At 31.0% G+C, this 20596-nt stretch overlaps 4 protein-coding genes across 7 annotated transcripts; all 4 read right to left on the minus strand.

Annotated features, from left to right (window-relative positions):
* Positions 1-772: 772 nt before the first annotated feature.
* On the minus strand, positions 773-6510 carry LOC108321048 (choline-phosphate cytidylyltransferase 1). Of its 2 annotated transcripts, XM_017552691.2 has the most exons (8): positions 6256-6508; positions 5861-5974; positions 4289-4384; positions 3039-3081; positions 2604-2759; positions 2389-2469; positions 1283-1393; positions 773-1135 (listed from the first exon to the last, which is right to left on the minus strand). In XM_017552691.2, exons 1-8 carry the CDS (start codon positions 6381-6383, stop codon positions 1016-1018), a joined length of 849 nt encoding a protein of 282 aa, XP_017408180.1. In that variant the 5' UTR covers positions 6384-6508; the 3' UTR covers positions 773-1015. The 2 variants fall into 2 exon arrangements, with proteins under 2 accessions (XP_017408180.1, XP_052732737.1); XM_052876777.1 differs by lacking the exon at positions 2604-2759 and having other exon boundaries at positions 6256-6510.
* Positions 6511-8986: 2476 nt separating this feature from the next.
* On the minus strand, positions 8987-11667 carry LOC108321084 (uncharacterized). Of its 2 annotated transcripts, XM_052876778.1 has the most exons (10): positions 11614-11667; positions 11301-11475; positions 11031-11147; positions 10728-10796; positions 10601-10620; positions 10467-10519; positions 10329-10359; positions 9766-9844; positions 9318-9457; positions 8987-9192 (listed from the first exon to the last, which is right to left on the minus strand). In XM_052876778.1, the coding sequence occupies exons 1-10, from the start codon at positions 11635-11637 to the stop codon at positions 9160-9162; spliced, it is 741 nt and encodes a 246-aa protein (XP_052732738.1). In that variant the 5' UTR covers positions 11638-11667; the 3' UTR covers positions 8987-9159. The 2 variants fall into 2 exon arrangements, with proteins under 2 accessions (XP_052732738.1, XP_052732740.1); XM_052876780.1 differs by lacking the exons at positions 10329-10359; positions 10467-10519.
* Positions 11668-12313: 646 nt separating this feature from the next.
* On the minus strand, positions 12314-15827 carry LOC108321044 (protein TRIGALACTOSYLDIACYLGLYCEROL 4, chloroplastic). The gene is made up of 5 exons (XM_017552684.2): positions 15197-15827; positions 14529-14775; positions 13976-14342; positions 13331-13659; positions 12314-12712 (listed from the first exon to the last, which is right to left on the minus strand). Exons 1-5 carry the CDS (start codon positions 15454-15456, stop codon positions 12515-12517), a joined length of 1401 nt encoding a protein of 466 aa, XP_017408173.1. The 5' UTR covers positions 15457-15827; the 3' UTR covers positions 12314-12514.
* A 1355-nt stretch (positions 15828-17182) lies between these two features.
* Positions 17183-20053, minus strand: LOC108321097 (uncharacterized). 2 transcript variants are annotated; one of them, XM_017552744.2, is made up of 3 exons: positions 19570-19822; positions 18459-18526; positions 17183-18362 (listed from the first exon to the last, which is right to left on the minus strand). In XM_017552744.2, the coding sequence occupies exons 1-3, from the start codon at positions 19601-19603 to the stop codon at positions 17409-17411; spliced, it is 1056 nt and encodes a 351-aa protein (XP_017408233.1). In that variant the 5' UTR covers positions 19604-19822; the 3' UTR covers positions 17183-17408. The 2 variants fall into 2 exon arrangements, with proteins under 2 accessions (XP_017408233.1, XP_017408232.1); XM_017552743.2 differs by lacking the exon at positions 19570-19822 and adding an exon at positions 19833-20053 and having other exon boundaries at positions 17184-18362.
* Positions 20054-20596: the final 543 nt, after the last annotated feature.

Below are 20596 nucleotides of genomic sequence, written 5' to 3' on the forward strand. Positions count from 1 at the left end.
TTGGTCCTAATCTGCTTATTTTAAAAATAATTTAAACAAATTGGGTGAGTTTGATTAAACTTAAAAACAATAACTTTAAACAAAAATTATTTATTTATTTATTTATAAGTATTTTTTATAAAAACAGCTTATTATCATATTCTTAAATAAGTGATTATTTTAATAAGTGTTTATTTCATAAATACTTCTTTTAAGTTTAACCAAACATTCTTCTTTATAAAAGAATGTAGTTTTTATGTTTTAAATTTTTTTAATAACTTAATTTACTTGTAATTAGCTAAAATTAATATTAAAGATTGGAATGAACAAAATCATACATTTTTATTTCATGAATCATCTGACATATTTTAAAGCTGAGCATTCATAGTTACTACTCTAATTGACTTGCAATATCTCATCTTAATTTCTTGCCAGCAAATTTACCATTTCATGGCATTTTATAATTTTTGTTATGACACAAACTCATATAAACAAGCCTTTTTCATTTCAGTTTTCAGAATATGCAGAAGCTACCCTGTTTTAAAGAATAAACTATCAAGTAGTACATATAATAAAGTATTCATAGTCTCAACTAATCTTCATAAGACATATTTAAGTATTTTAATTTATGATATGATGTGATAATTAGATACTATAAGATTCAAAAGTCACCTAATAATTTCAAAACTTGTACCTCAGTCAGAAACTAATACTTTCAATAGATGTTAAGTCCTTAAGAAGAAACACATGTGATTTCCTTCCTTGTGAAGAAACCCTTAGCATAGTAACAGAAAAAAGAGAGTAAAGAAGAAAGGTCTGATTGAAGGTCTGTCCCACCAGTACTCTTAAAAGTTACATTCTCTTATAACAAGAAAATATAATCAAATCAAACTATGTACAAAGGAAAATAATGTACAAAACCATCTTGCATGTATGAAATCCAGTATCCTTCAAGTAATTCTCCTTACAGAAAGGGTAGCTTAGTTATATATAGGAATGATCCTTAATCCAGAAACACAAAAGTTTATTTGCCCCTTTAGTCGGAGTAGTATTCACCATCATAGAATGAATCATCATCATCCCACTCATCATAAAGAAGAGATTTCAGCTGTTGTGCCCTCAATTGTTCTTGTATTCTGTCTCTGATTGCTGTTCCCTGGGATGTCAGAAAACTAACCAAATTAGTACATTACACATCAGAAGATCAATGCAATATTTAAGCAGGGAACAATGTCACATGATGCAAAGACTAGTCATTTGTTATTATAGTAAGCAATCTTTTGGAGAGGTAAAAGGAATCTACCATTTTATGGCAGCCTTCTTCAAACATCTCAAGAAATCCAGCAACCAATCGATCTGCATTTTCAACCCATTCATTAGGGTGCATTCCAGCAATTTTTCCCACCGTTTGAATCTGCAAATTTCAACAAATTAGTCATCACCAGTATATTGAATAGGAAAAAACACATTCAGCACTGTTCAACTCCTATATCAACTCCAGTGAGAGAACAATCTTGTCCTCACAAATTGATTTTGCAAAGCTAGACTCAAACTCAAATTCTAGTAATACAAAGAATAAAGATTATAATTCTTACAACCATTTGACACATTTTACTGTCCCTTCAGCAAGGGACAGAAAAAAATGACAATAATGTATATAGTAGATTGCTGTGGTCTAATGAGATTTAAAACCTCTAAAGTGAAGAGATGTGTAAAGTGAGAAAGTAATGGTATATCTACCACTAATTTAAAGAAATTTATGTTTACAAAATGCTTTAGTTTAAGAGAATGTTGGTGGATATGATCTCACTTTCTTCTACATATCTAACTTCACCATAATAGTATCATGTCGCCAATCACTTCAGTTCTCCTCTGATATATGTAATGTATTTACACATTTGTTCTATGATGAGAATAGACCTTACTAATGACAACAGATGTTTGGCACTAGATTTCCTAGAATATCATTTGAACATTAGATAAGTTATGTAATTTTCATTGTGATGATTTTTTGATTGTATCAGTAGATAATATTTGGTAGTCTAGGATGTTTCGATTTTCCACTTTACAATTTTTAAATCTTTATTTTACTTTTCTTTTTGTGCCTGTTGAATTTAGAGAGTAAGAGAACAGAATCTTTCGACAGAGACATTAGAAAATGGGAACGCTTCATAATTCAGTAGAATGTAGCACATGTTTCTTGTAGAATCAGTGGAGACTATCTCATAGGTTTCTACTGACTGAGTGAAACCTCCAGACACTATAATCAATGAGTACTAAATACGTATTCATGAGTGTACTAAGTTTGTTACAAATAAACCCTCTTGATTATATTGTAATAATAATAATAATAATATTGGATCTATGAAAGTTGAAAAGACAGTAGGATATTTCATAATCTACTGTTACCTTTTTTCCCACTTTCTCTTGTTGTTTCTTCACTCTCTCCTGCAATTTTTTAAGTCCCATGTTCATTCTCAATCTCTTCTCCTGTGAATAAGAGATTGTGTAACAAAGATAAGTTCCCCCACTAAGCAATGAAGCAAACCAATGATGAAACTGAATACTAAAACAATAAGAATTTGAAAGAAAGCAAAACAAAGGTGCTAACCAAAAGAACAAACCTTCACATAGCTGACACCTAGTTCCTTTCTTGTGTAACCACGGTCCAAATTACGCATTACATATTGATTATAATCTTTGATAATTCTCATTATAATATCAGAAGTAGAAATTCCATCAGTCCGCTTTGTTTCCTTAAATTTTCCAACAGACTTAACCTAGATAAGAAATTAAAAGGCACAAGATCATAAATTGCAGCAGAAAAGTTTGAGATGGTTACAGGTGGTCTTAATATGATACAGATTAACATGGTTAAATGTATGCAACCAGATGTAGGCCAATCAAAATATACTTTTTTAGAAAAAAAAAAAAAAAACGGGCATAAAGAACTGAATGCTATGAGAAATAGATGTGAATGCTGCCAAACAGGCACAGGAAGAGAGGACATTCAAGTAATGGAAACTTAATTAGAACATGGTTCTATCACTTGAACTTACATATTCATACACATCCTTTCCAGCTCCACTTGCATCAGCATAACTATGATAATAGAAAAAGAAAGTAATAATATATATGAGAAGAACTAGAAGAAAATGGTACCATCATATATACTCAAGTGTTGCAATGCAAGCAGAACAGTATCATACGAATAATACAGAAGTATCACAAGACAACCAAGTGAAAATAATAATAATAATGATGATGATATTTCAAATTTGGCAACATATTTATATTGTACATACCCATAGGGGAGACCAATACGCATAGGCATATTGTATGGTAGTCGCCACATTAGAAATTGGGTCTGTCATATCCTAACCTCTTTTTTTTTCTCTTGAATAGCAATGAAATTATTATTATTATTATTACAATAACTGAAATGATGAAATTTTAATTTAAATTTGACTAAAATAATGTTTTAATAAATTTTAAAAATATTAAAGGCTTGTAAATATGTGATAATGATGAAAAATATATATAAAAACCAACTGTACGAAGAAATATAAAGAAAGAGAGAAAAATAAATTAAAAGATATAAGAAATACATAAATATAATTATACTTTATGTAATATGCATTATTGTACCCATATCTTAATTTTAAAATATTACGTATTGAAATATTCTTGATACTTGTCTGATTGTATCCATATCTGTGCAACACTTAAAGAAAAATAATAACAATCATAATAAATAAATGAAAACAAAAAGACCCGTCTAACAAAAGGCCAAATTTTACAATAGGTGTAAGCAAAATTTTGATTAAATTCATGAATCACAAACAGACACCAGAAAAAAGAGAGTGCTGTGATATAAATTCCGTGCAAGCCTTCAATAAAATTAGTTTAAGCAACAAGAACTACAAGAACCTAGATTGTCATAATTTTAGAAATTTGTAGCTTAATAATGCTTGGGAATTAGGATTTTAAATTCAACCTCCCAATACGAGAATTCAAAATGCTGAAAGAAATTAAAGAACAAGCAGTAACACTTGCCAGACTTAATGTGAAGGGTTTTATAAAGGATATGATATTGTATAATCATAACATGCTATTTTGGTTATTTTTTATATAACTCAATTGGCCATTTCATGCCTATATCTTTTCTAGGAATTTGTTGTTTCCCTGTGTTTCTGTTGGATCATGTCCTTGGTCATAGTTTCATATCTATATCTTACATTGTATCCATGCTTCTTACTTAAGAACGTAATACAAAAGTAAAGAGTAGCCTGGGGTTGGTTAACCTTACGGAAGACTATCATGTGCCACATAGTCAATTTGATGCTTGTCAAGGAACTCCTTGGTGATTACCCATGGCGCATCTGGAATAACTTCATCAACCCACCTGGAGCAAGTACAATTTAAAATGCTTCACACACTAATATATAGTCTTAGCAATTAATAGATTCAAAATGCAAAGGTCTAATATAATGTAATCAGGAATTCAAAAGCAATTTATAAGTGAGACGAACAAATGGAATCAAGTTAATTTTTATTTTTTTAAGATTTCAACCACTAGTTAGATTTTAGGAGACGACTGAAAAAAAAAAGACAGAGCTTGTCGTGGATGAAGAAATAATTTTCAAAGTAAAATGTATTGGAAGTAAAACCCATCGTCCAAAGTATATCCAGATGAAACAATACCAAAGAACCACCAACATATACAAATAAAATAAGGGTGATGAAATGAAAGCCAATAATTTGGTTAGAGCAACACAATAAGAACTTAGCTTCTGAAATCAGCTACAAGATGCAGCTAACTCAGAAAACCCTCAGCAGTAAGATAAAAAAAAGATTAACATTCACTATTAGAAGTGGACTTTAAGTCTAACTCAACCACACAAAACCGGCTTGTAAGATGAGGTTTGTACCACACTTATATATTATAAATTAGCCTTATCTCTAGTCGATGTAGGACTTCCAACACACCCCTTCACGCCGAGGTATAGATATCTTGTGCGTGATAGTAGAAATTAATGGGTAGTCCCTACAAGCTGGTTTTGTGGGATTGAGTTAAGCTTAAAGTCCACTTCTAATATTCATTTCTACAACAACAAAATCTTATGATAATAGACTTTAAATTCAACTCAACCTCAGAAAATGAGTTTATAAATGGAGTTATGCATCTATTTATATATTATAACTTGATCATGTTGAATTTGCTAGGATAGACTATAATACCACTTTATGAAAGTGGATTTCAAACTTTACTCAACCTCTTAAAATGATTCACTTAAATATTATAAATTGATCAAAGAACTTGGGCACTACAAATTAGCACAATCACAGTTGTACTCAAGTAGGCAGCCACTTGAGTCCACAAACACTAGTTTTAATAATGGAAACGAAAAGCTGGACATCCAGGACTTGTCTATACTCTAAAATCAAAACTATAGCATTGTATGCATACTTTTACAGTTACAATCTCACTCTCACGGTTTATCAGACTACTCTGAAAAATAGTCAACAAAATTATCGTAGTCAGAAACCATACAATCAATTTCCAATAAAAGGGTAAATGAAAGAAAGAGCCGGTAAGTTTCATAAGTGTAAAATCTTTCACTGACAGGGTAAAGAGTATCGACATCAACAAATTAGAAATCATAGTAAACATGATTTTTAAGATAGCTATTGAAAAATCCAAAAAAAAAAAATTCATATTTGACAATTTTTTATTGGTTGACCCCCTTTACAGTATATGTATAATTTACCCATAATTCTTTGATAAGAAAGAAGCTTTCCCAGGAAGTGTACAGTAAATATGGGAACACCTGCAAAAACGAGTCAAAATTCAAACCCGAAAAAGAAAAGAGAACAAAACCTGCAGTGGCGAAGAGACTCATAGCGTTCCTTCTCAGTCATAACAGTTTTGCCCTTGTACTTATGGGTGATCTCATCATTGCAGCATCCAACAAGGAGATAAGTGTTCGGAAACCTTCAATTGAGAAAAAAACAAATGGATTTAAACAGCTTGAACATTTTCCCTCAAACAACAACTATGCTTAAAAAAGAAAGAAAAAAAAATGACTCAGCAAAACACAGAAAACCCAGTTTTGAAGTGGTAAAATTAACCCAAATGAGAGTTAGTAGAGTGAAGTATGTTTAGTCCATGAACATGCACCAAACAACCCAAAAGAAATAAAACATGATGTCCAACTACAAGTCATAAAAAAATGTTCTTTCCAAAAGAAAAATGAAGTAGGGAGTATGAATTACAGTTTCTTAGCCTGCTCAAGAGAACGGGCATGACCGAAGTGAAAGAGATCATAAATCCCGTCAGCATAAACTCGAACAGGAGTTTCCTTGCAACTCTTTTCCATAACTTTTTGCTCTTCTTCTTCCATCACTATTTCTCTCCTTCTGAGTGAATAAATAAAAGAGAGTGCGTGTGAATGAGGTCCAAGATCAGGCTATGATCTTCCCAACCGTTTCTCTGGACCCACCTGAGCCCCGCCCCACCCCACCCGGAAAGCCGAAATCCACGGCAATGGTGAGTTTGCCGTATTTCTTTGATAGACACAAAAAAAATAAAAAAATAATAATATATATATATATATATATCACTTATTTTTCATTTATTTTAAATTATTTTTTGCTTTATTTGACTACGCTCAAACATGTCTCATGTAACACAAAAGCAAGGCTAAAAGGTATTCATATTTTTCTTTTTTCTTTTTAAAAAAAGTACTAGTTGACCAAATATTATATTTAAAATTGAAAATCAATATATTTGACATTGAAATATTGGTGTGTTTTCTGGTTTTTAGTGACTCGATTTATTTATAGAATCTTAAAAAAAAAAACTGAAATTATTATTAGTTAACAGAAATTACGGATTTTGGTTTTTCGACTTTTAGACATGTTTAACCAATTTAATACAGCAAATAGTTATAGCTGGATTCCTAGTAACTGTCTTTTAAAGAAACTAAACTCATTATATTCTTAATTTTTTTTCTAATTTTTAAAATAATATTGTTTTCTATCTAATAAATATTATTTAGTTAGCAACACACTACAACAAAAAAAGCAAAAACATTTTTGTTTTACTTCATTACTTAATAATTATATATAATGACGTAAATATTTTAAATGAAAATGGAATATAATATATACATATAAAGATAATTTTTATCACTATGATAATAGTTATTATTATTTTAGAAATCATATTATGGATTTTCGAAACATATCTGAGTTTTGCAAAACTTAAAGGATAATAATTTGTTATGTCATTTAAGTTGAATGTTAATAACTTTTTCATAATAACTTTTTGACAATGGCTACATGTTATTATTTTATTGGTAGTATTATTTTATTGGTAATGTAAGTTGTCAAAAAAAATTATTAAAATAATATTTTCCTATTTTGAGTATTGATAAACAAACGGTAGAGTGGAATTGAATGGTAAAGATTCTTGATCTAAAATACTTCTCTTTTTTCTTTTATTTTTTACAATGAATAAACTGCAAAATAGTAAAATCTTAATCTAATAAGGAAGGAAATAGTATTCAATTAGAATTTTGAATAATAATTTTATGATATTTAAGATTATTTTAAAATAATATTTTTAAAGAATTTTTTAAAATAAACTCATTAGAATTTTTTTTTAAAAAAAGATCTAATATCGAACATAGAAAAATCAATTAAAATTTAATTTTGTTATATTATATTATTTAAAAAATATATTATTTAGGGAAATTTTATAAAATATTAATTTTATGATATAATTTAAAATAAAATTTATTTTATAATGGTATGTAGAAAAAAATAATGAAAAATATAAGATAAATTTATAATTTTATAACATTAACATCATTGCTGTTATTAATAATAATTAAAAGTTACATTAATAAAATAATAAATTAATTTTATTCTATTCATTTTCTAATTAAAATTAAAATTTAATATTTTCAAGTAATTATTTTAAATTACCTTCCATAATTCTAATTTTAATTTTTAATTGTTTTTTCTTATTTTCTCCTCTTCATTTTAGAAAAAAAAAATCAAATAGATCCATTTAGTAAAATGATTTTTTAATAAATTTATTTTGGAAATAATATTTCAAAAGATTTATTTAAGAAATTTAAAAAAAATGTTAAAATTTAAAAAATTAGAGATTCTATGTGGTGACTTTATAAAAGCAAATTAAATTTAGTATTTGGTTACAATTATACAAAAAGTGAGTATTAATTTGTTTGAGTATGACATTACAAAAGTGTTTTTCCTAATACATAAAACATCCTGTAAATACTATTAAAATAATATATTTGTTTAAAGAATTTTTTTTTTAATTACAAATGATTATTATATTTTACTATTTTAAATTATATTTTAACATTAACTCAATACCAAATAAACAACTTCTATTAAAAATAGTTCTTATATATTTATTCAAATAAATATGCTAATTAATAAATTCGCAAATGGTTAAAGAAAATCATCTAGGAAAAAAATTATTACTAGAAAAGTAACTTTACACATTAGCAAAAACTTGTATATTTATGGACATGTTACATAAATTTTCCAATCAGCTAAAAAAGTTATCTTAAAAGGATAAGAGATTTTAAATTTGAGGTTTGAAGTGCATCAAATTAAGAGGTTCATACAAAATTAACTCAGAAGATAAATTATTGATAAAAGTGCATATAAAGATTCTACAATGAATTGAAAATATCTTTAAATACATGTTTCTTTTCTTTTCATGCATATGTGTTTATATTTTCTTATTTATTTTTTACTTTCAAATTAATAATTTTTTTATTCTCTAATTTGTTTATATATATACAAGTCATCAGGATTCTTAAAACTAAAAAATCACAATCATAAGAAAAAGCCATAATGGTGAGAAGCTTAAAATATAATACAACAATGAGAACTGTAAACTGTAAGAGAATTTAGAAGAATACATTTTAACACTATCCTATCAATGATTAAGTTAAGAAAAGTGTCATGGAATCAATCAAATTTGGAATTAAACAAATGACTGTCTTGATATCACATTCTGAGAAATCAAAATATCTGAAATAAACATTACAAGCTCTAAGATCAACTACAGTAAAAAAGTAGCAACAGAAATTTATAGAGAGTGGAAGTGTATGCCTCCTCCTCTAAAAAACCTAATCATGGCTTTGTGTTTGAGTTAGCAGAAATTTCCTGAAAGAAGCATTATAACAAAAATGGTTAGTCCAAATGGGCAAGGATGCATTCAACTTGAGTCAGAAATATGAATTACATGTGACATGTATTTGAGCAAGGATATATCATAAAATATTGATTACCTTAGTGCAAATGTATATGTAATGGACATCAGGATTCCTTCCTAGAGCTTCCTCCACAGAGGTTCCATCATCATTGAGGGGAACAGGTTTTGTAAGCTCCCAAACTGGTTGATCAGATTTCTCTTCTGAGGCAAGTTTCTCTGCATATACCATGACACTGGTTATAGACTAGGGCTTACTTTACAATCAAATTTTTAATGCATAATATACTTGATACAAACTGATTTTAACTTGCTGCATAACTCCCTAATTCTTTTTTTTTTATACTATTGCTTATTTAGAAACTTGTCTATTCTAACTTTTGTGTTATCTGGGACTTCTGGCTTACAAAATTAAATGACAGAAAGGCAAAATTAGAGGTATGTAGATAAGCATCTGAGAGAGATATAGAACAGAAAGTATGTCACTTGGAATACAAAATGACAATGACAGTAAGATTGAAGCCAACCTATGACATGGAGTTTTATTGTCCATGAGCATGATTCTCGTAACAAACGTAGGCGATATAGCGGAGCTCCATATGTCACCTGCAGATTTTACAACCATTGAAGCCTACCCAGGTGAGATGCAAAGGCACATTCTATTCATTGGAGAGTAAACACTGATGCTTAAACAGAGTTAAATACATTTTTAACTCCTATACTTCGACAGAAAATTAAAATTTGTCATCCCAAATTTTGTTACAGTTTGGTCATTAAACTTTAAAAATTAATACATATAATCCTCTTAATTTAATTACATTACATTTTGATGATGTGTCGAAATACATTTCAGAGTGACTTCTGAGTTGACATGTTTTAACTCAAATGTCAACCTAAAACGTTATTTAGTACGTTAAAAGATATTTTTGTCCTCGAGCAGAGGACTATATCCATTTGTTCATAAAAAACTAAAATGTATCAAAGTTCAGAACAAACATGAATTTTAATTTCTTGTCCAAGTTGAGGATCTACAAAGATATTTAACCACTATAAACATATTTAATCAACATAAATAAAGAGATGCTATTACCAGAACATAAACTCCTTTATCCTTGAGGACCCTATAGTGTGTCATCAACTGCTTCAATAATGGTGAACAGATCAAGAATAAAAAAAATTCAAAATAAAACAGATCAATTGTAGACTTTTGTTCATGGTTTTATTATACCTCCAGATCTCCTCAAGCATTTTTGTAGCATTTTGTCTTGAATTATTTCCACACTACAAACAAAAATATGTAAAGACCAAACTATAAGACTTGTCAAACATACTTGCATTTCGATGAACCATCACTACACTCACCAAGATAGAGTCAAGAGTCCCTGAAAAGCAAAAGCAAACGGTATCAGCACAATTCATTGTCAAATATGAACTTTTTATAACAAAAACAGATAAAAAAAAAAAAACTAAAATTAAACAGTGAGCACACCTTTGTCAATAGCAGCATCAAAAGACTCTGATTCAAAATCACTCATGTTTCTCACATCCATTTTCACATCTGCCCAATTATTAAGGATACATCACACTCAACATTATTAACTTCTTTGTTAAAATCTATGAAGTTTAATACTTTATAACGAATTTGTTGTTGACATTTTCAATAACTAACTCAACATTGATAGATAATGTAAAAAATGATTCATAGACAGACACAGCAATGCACAATTAAACTCTTCTACGATTACATAACATGTAAAGTTGACACAGACAAATCACAAAGCAGAAAGGATACATTTCAATTGGGGGAAATCTTGGTATTTGCTTTTCATAGCTTCAATAACCACCGAAGATATATCAATGTTGACAACATCTGTGTAACCGCCATCAACCACCATGCCTTCGCTGAAGGCTGCAAACACCACAACAAAAAATAAAAACCCAAAGAACATAAAAATGTAATTTTTCTGGAATCCAAAGAAAGAGGCATGTACCCATAATGAGATCTGAATAAAAGACGAAAAAAAAGAGAAAAGAAGAAGAAGGGTAGGAGAAGAAAAGGTGCCTGAGTTGCCACAACCAACGATGAGGATGCGTTGTGTAGGAGGGACATAGAGGCTGATGATGGGAGCCAAAGTGATGTACTTTTGATACCAATCGAAGGGACCAGGTTCGTTGGTGTAGCGGTTGTCCCAGTACCATGGCTCACCGTAGGCTTGGGTACTTGACGTCATAACTCTCTGCGTATGGAAATTGAATGGTGTGAGTCCAATTCAATGCCTTATTGAGGAAGATGTTGCAGTCACAAACTTTGTTTTGTTCCAAATCTTGAAATGGAAAGAAGATGAGAGAAGTGATCGAAAGAAAGTAACATCTACTTCTTTAACGTGGCATTCAACCATGTGCTCCCTCCTTTCTTACTGCATCACCCAAATGCGGTTTCAATTTTTCTTTCTTAATAAATATACTTCTTCCATTATTTTCATCATCATCATATTCTAGTAAATAAAATATATTTTATTTATGTTTTCGTTTAAAGTCATTTTATTTTTTATTTTTGGAAATTAAAACATAAATCTCTTTCCAATAGTTTTTTTTTCTTTAAATTAATATTTAGCTCATTTAATTAAAATGTGTCCCTGTCTCACCGATAATCACGAAGCGATTGCCAATAACAAGTAACCAAATGTTTGTTTGATCATTTGATGTGATACACGTTACGTGACACTAATGCACACCATGTGTCTGATTAATGTGCCCTATGGCCACACACAAATTAAGACGACCAATGCTTCTTTCTCACGTCTAGTTGAAGACTTATGTGTTTTGGTTTGTTGAACGCTAAGGCGACGTCACAAAGTAGTTAAAGGTTCACTTGTTAGTTTATGGTGGTTTTTGGTATATGTTGGATGTCAGCTTTTATGTCAACTTCAGTGACACATTGAAATACAAACAGTTTCATCTTGATTGCACACTATAAAGGAAATTGAAAGCTTTCAATAATTATGCTCATGTTGACATCATTCTTAGCTGAATTCCATGCCCGGTAAAAGCAGAAAAAAAGAAGAGTTTCACACGTTTTGCAAAGAATTTGTAGTGCAAAATGTTTGCATTGATAATCCCGGAATTCAATGAAATTTGATAGTTCTCTTCTTCCATAACTACAATTCCAATAGAGGTAGTAAAACACAAACCTATTGACTAGCCATATATTAGAATGAAAACTAGCTTTCGCAATCTAAGGAATAGATATTTCTATAGTGCCTATTGGGCTGTTGTTTATGTTTCAAAGAAACGAAGTTCTGCCATAAACTCTTGGCGTTTGGGGCAATACCATGCAACTGCTTTTGCTGAACCAAGCACTTGCAATGCATATTCCAAAGCAAATACAGGTTCCTGTGCATGAATAGGCCAATCAGGGCTCTTCAGATCAACTTTAATTCCAGAATCAACTCTAAAACTGACAGGACCAACAATCTGCAAGATATAATGAAGTGTTTTGGTTAACATTACAGCAGCATTTTGGACCAAATGCTTGAAAAATTTGCAGTGCACGATTAGAAACATGAGATTGGAAAAAGTATAGATAGAATCAATGAGGTGGAGACCGTCAGAGGCAGGATAGTGAAATTGAAATTTTGATTTTTTATTTATTAATTAATAATGATAGCATGCATCTACTTATGGACAAACAATAGGAAACCAATAAAGAAGAACAAGTTTTTTCTGTAGCAACTAATTAGCAAAGGCCCGGATTGGATAGATTTTTTCATAAGCATTTATGGGAGGAGAAAATAAGAAGCCAAGATGAATTGAAGTTAAACTTCTCCCATAAGTTAAATCAACTTAAGCAATTGAACTTCTATAAATGTTTTTTCATTTAACATCTTCAAAACATGAGGTAAATAGTTGACTTTAGCTTATGCAAGAAGTTCAATCCATTTTACCTCTTTTTACTTTCTTCTCTTACAAGCGTTTACAGAAAAATTTATTCCAACAGTGCCAAAATGTCCTTTGAGATAAAGCTTACTAATCAGAAGAACTTTTAAAACACTGAAATCATGCAAATTTGTGAAATAATTGATTGAGAGGTACCTGCTGCTGAAGTGATAATGTAGCATTGGGTAAAATCGCCTGAACAGCTTCCAAGCTGGGCTTTTGAGAATTGAGAAGATCTTGAGTTAGACCAGTTGCAGCTGAAAGAAATTTGAAACCAGAAGGGAAATCCAGCCGGGCCTGAAATCGGGTAAGATCTAGAAAAGGCCTCTGGAAGTTTCCATGTTGAGCCGTGAATGAAACGGATGCAAACATATCTGCTACAAAGGAAGACTTTACTCCAGAAACCTGGAGAAAATATCCTGGACTACCATCTTCTATTTGTGCTCTTGCTGAATTATCCCCAAATGCGGCAGTTGAAGCAGCACCTTCCCATTAAAGAATTCAACGAAACAATAAGCATACTCTAAAACCATCCACAGCTTCAAGAAACAACAGGGCAATGCTCCAGATAAAAGATCTTTGTGATGTGATCATTACCAATGTATTTGATAATTTGTTACACGAGTTACCCTCTTTGTACACTATCTTAAGTAATACATACATCCCAGAGGCTCTCAAATCCTTTCCATTTAGAACAATAAACATGCATGTGAAATGTTAAGAAAATGTCTAACAGTTTCCTCACTTCTTCGCTAAGAAAATGTGTCAGCAAAAAACGTTACAAACAAGAAGAAAATTTACCAATAATCCCTGAGGCAGACACGTGAGGATTTGAAAGAAACACGTCATACGGTTGCACCAATTTCAACTTCGGAGCTTCACTTCTCCAAATATCAACTTTTTTCCTGTAAGAAACGGCACTTTTGAAGGCCAAGCCAGGAAGTAGAGAAGGTGGTACTCTATCATTATGGTTATGAGTATTTTGAAACTGCTTGGGTGACCCAGAAGTGTAGTGTGCCGACAAATGATAAGCGGTGGAAGAGTCACTGGTTGTCACAGAAGCAAGATCAACTGCAGTTGAAAATGGAACATCCCAGTAATTACCGGTGTTATTACCAACAAAAAGACCAGGAGAAACTGCCTCCACTGTTAGATCATGATCTGGAAACTACAACCACACACCAATAAAATTTTGTGAGTAAAAAGACCAAAATCTAGTTCAATTTCATGTAAGAAAGTTACTGTAGAAAAAAAGAAAGTATATCGTTGATGTAAACCGGATCAATATTATGATCAACTGAGAATAACAAAATACATCTTTGGGATGCGCAAGGGGAGACATTCAAATGCTAACCTTATGGTGCAAGACGAATTTCCCACGAGGCTTTTCGGCATCATCATAAGCATCTAAGCCAAAAAACAATGTATCATTTTCCCCCAACTGAAACTCTGAAGAGAAACCCAAGGCATACAAGGACTTCTGCTGCAAATGTCTCCCAAAGGTTTTTAACCAAGAGGAAACCCCCTTTGGCTTCTCCTCACTGCTCTTAACAGAGGAAACAAACCTCTGCAAATTGAACTGACCCAGTAAAAATAAAACCCTGCAAAACTCTCACACTGAGTATCAGTTACACACACACACACACAGCTCACTTACAAAAACAAGAACAAAGCCATGTCCCACAAGGTAAAATGAGATACATGGATCACAGGGCCCCAATAAAGACCAAATCTTCAGAGATATTATATACTAAGAGATCCCTTCCTCCAATATCTTTTTCACAATATTAAAAACCATACAGTCTACACTTCACACAAGCAATCATTAACACAACTAATTGTTAAACTAATGAAAAAAAATCACTGAATTAATCATTTTTATAACAGCAATACCATCTAATCTAAGATACAACCTGAGTGGACTACATTAAACACACACAAAAAAACCAGCACTCCCAGAAATGAAAAGGGGCAAAATGCAGAAAAAGATTGAAACTTTGGAGGAGGATTGAGTTAGCATACCAATCATCAGAAAAGGGGAGGGAGATAAGACGGTGGAGGGAGAGGCCATGAGGTTTGGAGTAGGAGGGAATGAGAGGGGCATTCATGAAACGGTGCATGAACTCGAGTTGTCTGGGTCTGGAAAGCCTTGTGCCTCGTGAGAGACCCAAGGGAAGAGGGTCCCCTGGGACGGCACGGGCCAAGCCATCAAGGGTTTGAGGAGTTGAAATGTCCAAATCCCAAAACCCTCCTCCATCCATTACCCATCTGAGTTTCTTCATCACAGTCCAATGGATTGAATCAACCAATCAATCAACTGGCTATTCTTCTTCTTCTTCTTCTTCACTCACTCATCCACTAACTTCTTTCACACTCACTTTGCCAAACTCAGCCACCCAATCCAACCACACTCATCATGTTATCAATACTTTCAAGTTTAAACCAAAATAATGGAAAATGGGAATTTCTACACAAACTAACTACCGAAGAAAAGAGATTTTAACATGTCACACACGCCAACATAAACATAACCAAATTTTAATTATGATTTCAAGTGAGAACTGTGTAGACGAAGAAAAATTGATGGGAAGAGAAAATATGATTAATCTAGTTCTTCCTCAGGACTTGTCACTAGTCAAGTTTCTTTACTACATAGGTTTCCCAAAGAATCAATGGACGGTGAGTAACCCAAAGTTACTTTTTTATCCTATTAAGCATACTTAATATCAAAATTTTGAAAATAAATTATATAAATATGTAGATTCTTTATAGCCAACAAACTAAAAATAAACAAGTCTAAAAATTAATTTAAGGACAAAACCCATTAAAAAAATATATTTTTTGAGAGGTCAAAATAAACTAGTTTAGAAAAAAATATAAAAAGTTTATTTTAAATATGCGAAAGTAAATTATAAAACCTTGATCATATCTTGATCATTCAATTTTAATAAATCATCAGTTGCAGTTTTCTTTTAAATTTTAAATATAATCGAAATATGTTATACTACTTTGATCATTTCCACCACACAGCTTCTACCTCCTATCTTATTTCATTTTCTTCTTCTTTTAAATAAGACTTTTGAATAAATTTTTCTAAACATATTAAATGAACATACATTTTAAACCAATATATAATTTTGGAATTAACTACAATTCAAACCATAGAAATAATAAAATATAAAATAAAAATATGTATTTATGATAAATATTTCAAAACAAATAGTATTGATATAAATGTATCAGGGCTTATTTGACCTAATGTATTATTAGCTTAACATTCTTTTCAGTTTAAGCTAAATAAATATTTATCAAAATAAGTAAAAATTGTTTCTCTGTTTTTCTATTTCTAGATTAAAATTTCCTTTAAAGTTAAACTTTATTAGTTCAAAAATATAAACTTTTTAGTTCTATTTTAAAATGAAAAAAATGTTTATAAATAATAATTAATTTGATTTGTAAAATGTTATTTTAATAATGATAAAACATTAAAATATAGGTATTTCAAACAATTAATCATGAAATAAAATAAATAAATAAACTGAAAAAACGATGTATATAAAGGAACATGACACAGAATAAAGCAAAAAAAAAAATTACTAAAGGAAAATGACACAAAACAGAAACAAAACAACTAATAAGAGTGTGCAAGGTAGGGATTGCTTGAAGCATTTGAAGTATGAAGCAAGTAAACTTTATAAAGTGTAAAGTAAAAGAGAGAAAAAAGGATAAAAGGAAAAGAAATATTATATTAAAGGAATCTAATAAAGTAGAAAAGTTAAATAATCGTTCGATGTAATTTTTGTCAACATATTTTAGGAAGTTTTGTCATCTCAAAATTCAATGATCATTTATTATCACGTAAAAATTTATTAAAATAAATAATATAAAACATGTAAAACCACATCAAATTTATGTTATAAACTTAAAATGAAATTCATTAACACTTAAATTAAACCACGCTTATTTTCTATGTAATTCTTCTTTGTTCATTCCTATGTTTAACTTCTGGATGTTCTTTGGTTTGTGGTAGATGGTCTGCAATGAATTCATCTAAGCTGTTTCAGAACTCTGTATAGTATCAAAACTGCTAGTTACAACATCTGTTTGCTCTTTTTGTGATCAACAAGTTTCACTTACAACATTTTGCCTATAATTTCACTCATCATACTGCTAAATCAGAAGTATGATATTCAAAACCATTCTACATATTTAAAGATATGTTAAGGTCTACAACTCAATCATCATCACTGCCAGAGATAGAAAATATCGAACCCTTCATTTGAGATTTTCCCTGTAGTAGTTTGCTATCTTTCAATATTCGGAATGGAATTGTAGGATCATGCTTGGTGATAGAAACCCCAAGATTCCGTGAAGCTGAAAGAAGACGAGTTCCGATTCTTGATTTTCTAGTTTTGCTCCCTGATAAAGGACGTTTACCAGGTTTCAATTTTCTGTTTTTGCTTCTTGATTTTTTGGAAACCAATGGAGTATGCAAGACATGTGGAGATGTTTTGGGAGTGAAATGAGGCAGGGAATCTCTTTGTATCTTCAAGCAACCACGTTCTCTGGCGTTTGAATGAACTTCAATCTCACTATGCACAGCTCTAGAGGTAAGATCTGAGTTTGAAGAGCTGCTAAAATTGTCAATGCCATTGAAACTTGTAAAATATTTATTGATTATACCTGTGACTGATATCAATTGTGTTGACATGTTACTGTGGCTGCTTTGCATCGAGTTAGGATGCAACTCAACCAGATTTTCAAATTTATTCTCTGGCATTACGTTTGAACTCTTAGCCATACCAGTAGGTTTGTCTCCAAATATGCAGGGATGTCTTTCTGACATTCCAGTGGCTGCATTTTGAGCTTGATTTTCATGAGAGATTTCATTTTCCTCCAGCTTCTTTGAAACAAGATTAGTGATTTCATGTTCTTCCACCAAACATGCTCCGGGTTGGAACCCTTTTATTTTCTTTTCCTCACTGTTACATCTTGTCTTGTCACCTTTGCAGACCATTAAGTCCTTATGTTTTTGTAGAACATCTTCATCACAGGGTGAACAAGGAGTACACAAGCATTTTAAGTGCTTAACTTCCACATGAAGAAACCATGTTCCTAGCATCGCAGGGAAAGCAAACTTTATAGGAAAGGAATCAGGGAGGTAGTAGAAGAATGATTTTCGCTTCACCTGGGAGAATACGAATTAACTTATTGAGCACAAGCTTAATGTTACAAAATTCATAAAAGTATACATAGATACCGAAACAGAAAGTAAAGTACTTACCATTAATCCATTGACTTGAATCTCTCCAATATCTGGTAAACAACTGAGGTGTGCTTTCTCAAAGTCTCCTGCAGAACAATCATTGCATCAAGTATTTTTCATGCCAAAACCTAACATACACCATGTTGAACCACAATTTCATCAATGCCTTTTTTTTTTTTGTGAATGATGACAATTTATAAAATCAACAGTACTACAGAACTTTAATTTATCCAAAAAAAGACTAACCAGAATTGGATACAAAGCATTTAATGGAAGACTCAAACTCACATAAAATTAGATTTTGAACATGCCCCGTGAAACCCCCCACTTTTATGAAGAAAGGAAAGATCATCACATAAGAAAAAACACAAAAACTAATGAACTCTGTCTTGTCTGAGTAAAACAAATTACAAGCAATGATGCACAAATACTTCAATTTATGTCACACATCCATGTCAAATACATATTCGGATCCCATACTTTAAATGAATGAAGTATGTAATCTATAAAACAATAACACTTTTATGATAACAATAATTAACAATTTTTTATTTATTTTGACAACACTTAATACACTTGATTTTAATTTGGATTCACACGATAGTTATCATACATTTATCATGTTTTTAAGAACTTTTATACTTTTTTCAATATACATATATCATATTGTATCCTATTATTTTCAAAACAAGTGCATCAGCATATCATATACGTGTAAGAGAATGATAGTAGTACATGCATCTTGACCCTCGAGACTGAGATCTCAACATTGAAGTCCATAACAAATTCAATTCAATATGACATGCATTTATGTAAAATGTTGAAATTGATTACATGGTTTCACTGGTGAGTTGCATTAATGCCATATGTCCTATAACAATCATCACGTAGCGGCGGAAATCTCCAAGATACATTTAGTGCACAAATTCAACATGGTGAGCTTTCGCCACTAAGTTTAATCTTTTATTCTCAAACTTAATTGGAAACTAACGGTAGGCCATGATGGAGATTGAGACAGTTTGATTTCAACAAACTCCACATTAGATACCCTAACATGCTTGAGATTGAGACAAAAGGGGAGATTTCAAGCAATAAAGTAACGAGATAAAAATAAAAAATATATCTATACCTTGCAAAAGACCAGCATTGTCATCATAAAACATGCCGAAGAAATATACAACTCATAAGACAGAACCTCCTCCTCAAAGTCATCATTGCAGCAACAATTCATATCAAACAAAGCGATAAATGGCAGAAAAGGTTGCAACTTGCAAGTGAAATACCATAGCCCAATAGCAAAATCTTCAAATGAGTAAAATATTTAAACCAAGAACCTGAAGGGTAGTAGGAAAAAAAAGAGTATTTTTTGCTTTTTAAGTGCTGTGGACTTACTTTTGAGAGATGCAGATGTAATGTTAGGAGAGGCATTGAAGGCGATGCGAGTGCCTAAGTTAGTGTCGGCAAAGACTGTAACCGGAGCTTCACCACCCATTGCGCGTGGCTTGCGGCTGTGTTGTTCGGAAGTCCTAGGATGACGAAGTCTTCAGTTAAGTGTTCAACCAAACCAATGGGTTTGTTCATTCAGAAGAAAACAGTGAAGGAATTGAAGAAAGAAACTTTAGCTGCTCATAAATTTTGGGGCGCTTCTTCCTGCACCTCCATATTTTCTCCCTCGCAGGCCCAGGCCCATCTTTGTCCTTTTCTTTTTATTTTCAATAAAATAGAATAATGTTAGTTTTTTTTTATCACAAAAGTACTACCAAAATAAAAGAATAAAGAATTACATGCTCATTATTATTGTAAGAAACAAAGGTATTATTTGTGCAATCAATTCAATTGTGTACTTATGAGCATAAATTTCAATAGAGTAAGTTAAGTTTTTATTTTCACTACTCGTTAAAACTAATACTTATTATATATCTTATTAATTACCATCTTTTATTATATCAATTTCCAAGATGGATTCTCAACTTCCTTTTTATTTTAATATGATTTAAACTAATACTTATTATTATGTATCTTATTGATAACAATTTTTATCATATGAATTTCTGTTATTATTCTTATAAGAACATGATTTTTATTTTATTTTGATACGTCTATCAATTTTATTCAAAGATTAACAAAAATCAACAGGCCAATTGTTGATAATGAAT

This window comes from Vigna angularis, chromosome 4 (assembly GCF_016808095.1).
Source record: "Vigna angularis cultivar LongXiaoDou No.4 chromosome 4, ASM1680809v1, whole genome shotgun sequence".
NCBI classification, from domain to species: domain Eukaryota; kingdom Viridiplantae; phylum Streptophyta; class Magnoliopsida; order Fabales; family Fabaceae; genus Vigna; species Vigna angularis.

What these genes read in the sequence shown, in the direction of transcription:
- LOC108321084 (XM_052876778.1), bottom strand. Translation starts at nt 11,637, where the DNA reads ATGGTTGAATGCCACGTTAAAGAA. An exon ending in TTGAATGCCACGTTAAAGAA is followed by an intron (nt 11,476 to 11,613) that starts GTAGATGTTACT and finishes TTCCATACGCAG; the next exon opens with AGAGTTATGACGTCAAGTAC. An exon ending in ACATATACATTTGCACTAAG is followed by an intron (nt 9,193 to 9,317) that starts GTAATCAATATT and finishes TGCTTCTTTCAG; the next exon opens with GAAATTTCTGCTAACTCAAA.
- LOC108321044 (XM_017552684.2), bottom strand. Translation starts at nt 15,456, where the DNA reads ATGAAGAAACTCAGATGGGTAATGGATGGAGGAGGGTTTTGGGATTTG. An exon ending in CTCCCCTTTTCTGATGATTG is followed by an intron (nt 14,776 to 15,196) that starts GTATGCTAACTC and finishes AGAGTTTTGCAG; the next exon opens with GGTTTTATTTTTACTGGGTC. An exon ending in AATTCGTCTTGCACCATAAG is followed by an intron (nt 14,343 to 14,528) that starts GTTAGCATTTGA and finishes GTGTGGTTGTAG; the next exon opens with TTTCCAGATCATGATCTAAC.
- LOC108321097 (XM_017552743.2), bottom strand. Translation starts at nt 19,932, where the DNA reads ATGGGTGGTGAAGCTCCGGTTACAGTCTTTGCCGACACTAACTTAGGC. An exon ending in TACATCTGCATCTCTCAAAA is followed by an intron (nt 18,527 to 19,832) that starts GTAAGTCCACAG and finishes ATTGTTCTGCAG; the next exon opens with GAGACTTTGAGAAAGCACAC. An exon ending in TTCAAGTCAATGGATTAATG is followed by an intron (nt 18,363 to 18,458) that starts GTAAGTACTTTA and finishes GTATTCTCCCAG; the next exon opens with GTGAAGCGAAAATCATTCTT.
- LOC108321048 (XM_017552691.2), bottom strand. Translation starts at nt 6,383, where the DNA reads ATGGAAGAAGAAGAGCAAAAAGTTATGGAAAAGAGTTGCAAGGAAACT. An exon ending in CTTGAGCAGGCTAAGAAACT is followed by an intron (nt 5,975 to 6,255) that starts GTAATTCATACT and finishes TCTCAATTGAAG; the next exon opens with GTTTCCGAACACTTATCTCC. An exon ending in GAAAGGATGTGTATGAATAT is followed by an intron (nt 2,760 to 3,038) that starts GTAAGTTCAAGT and finishes TTTCTTATCTAG; the next exon opens with GTTAAGTCTGTTGGAAAATT.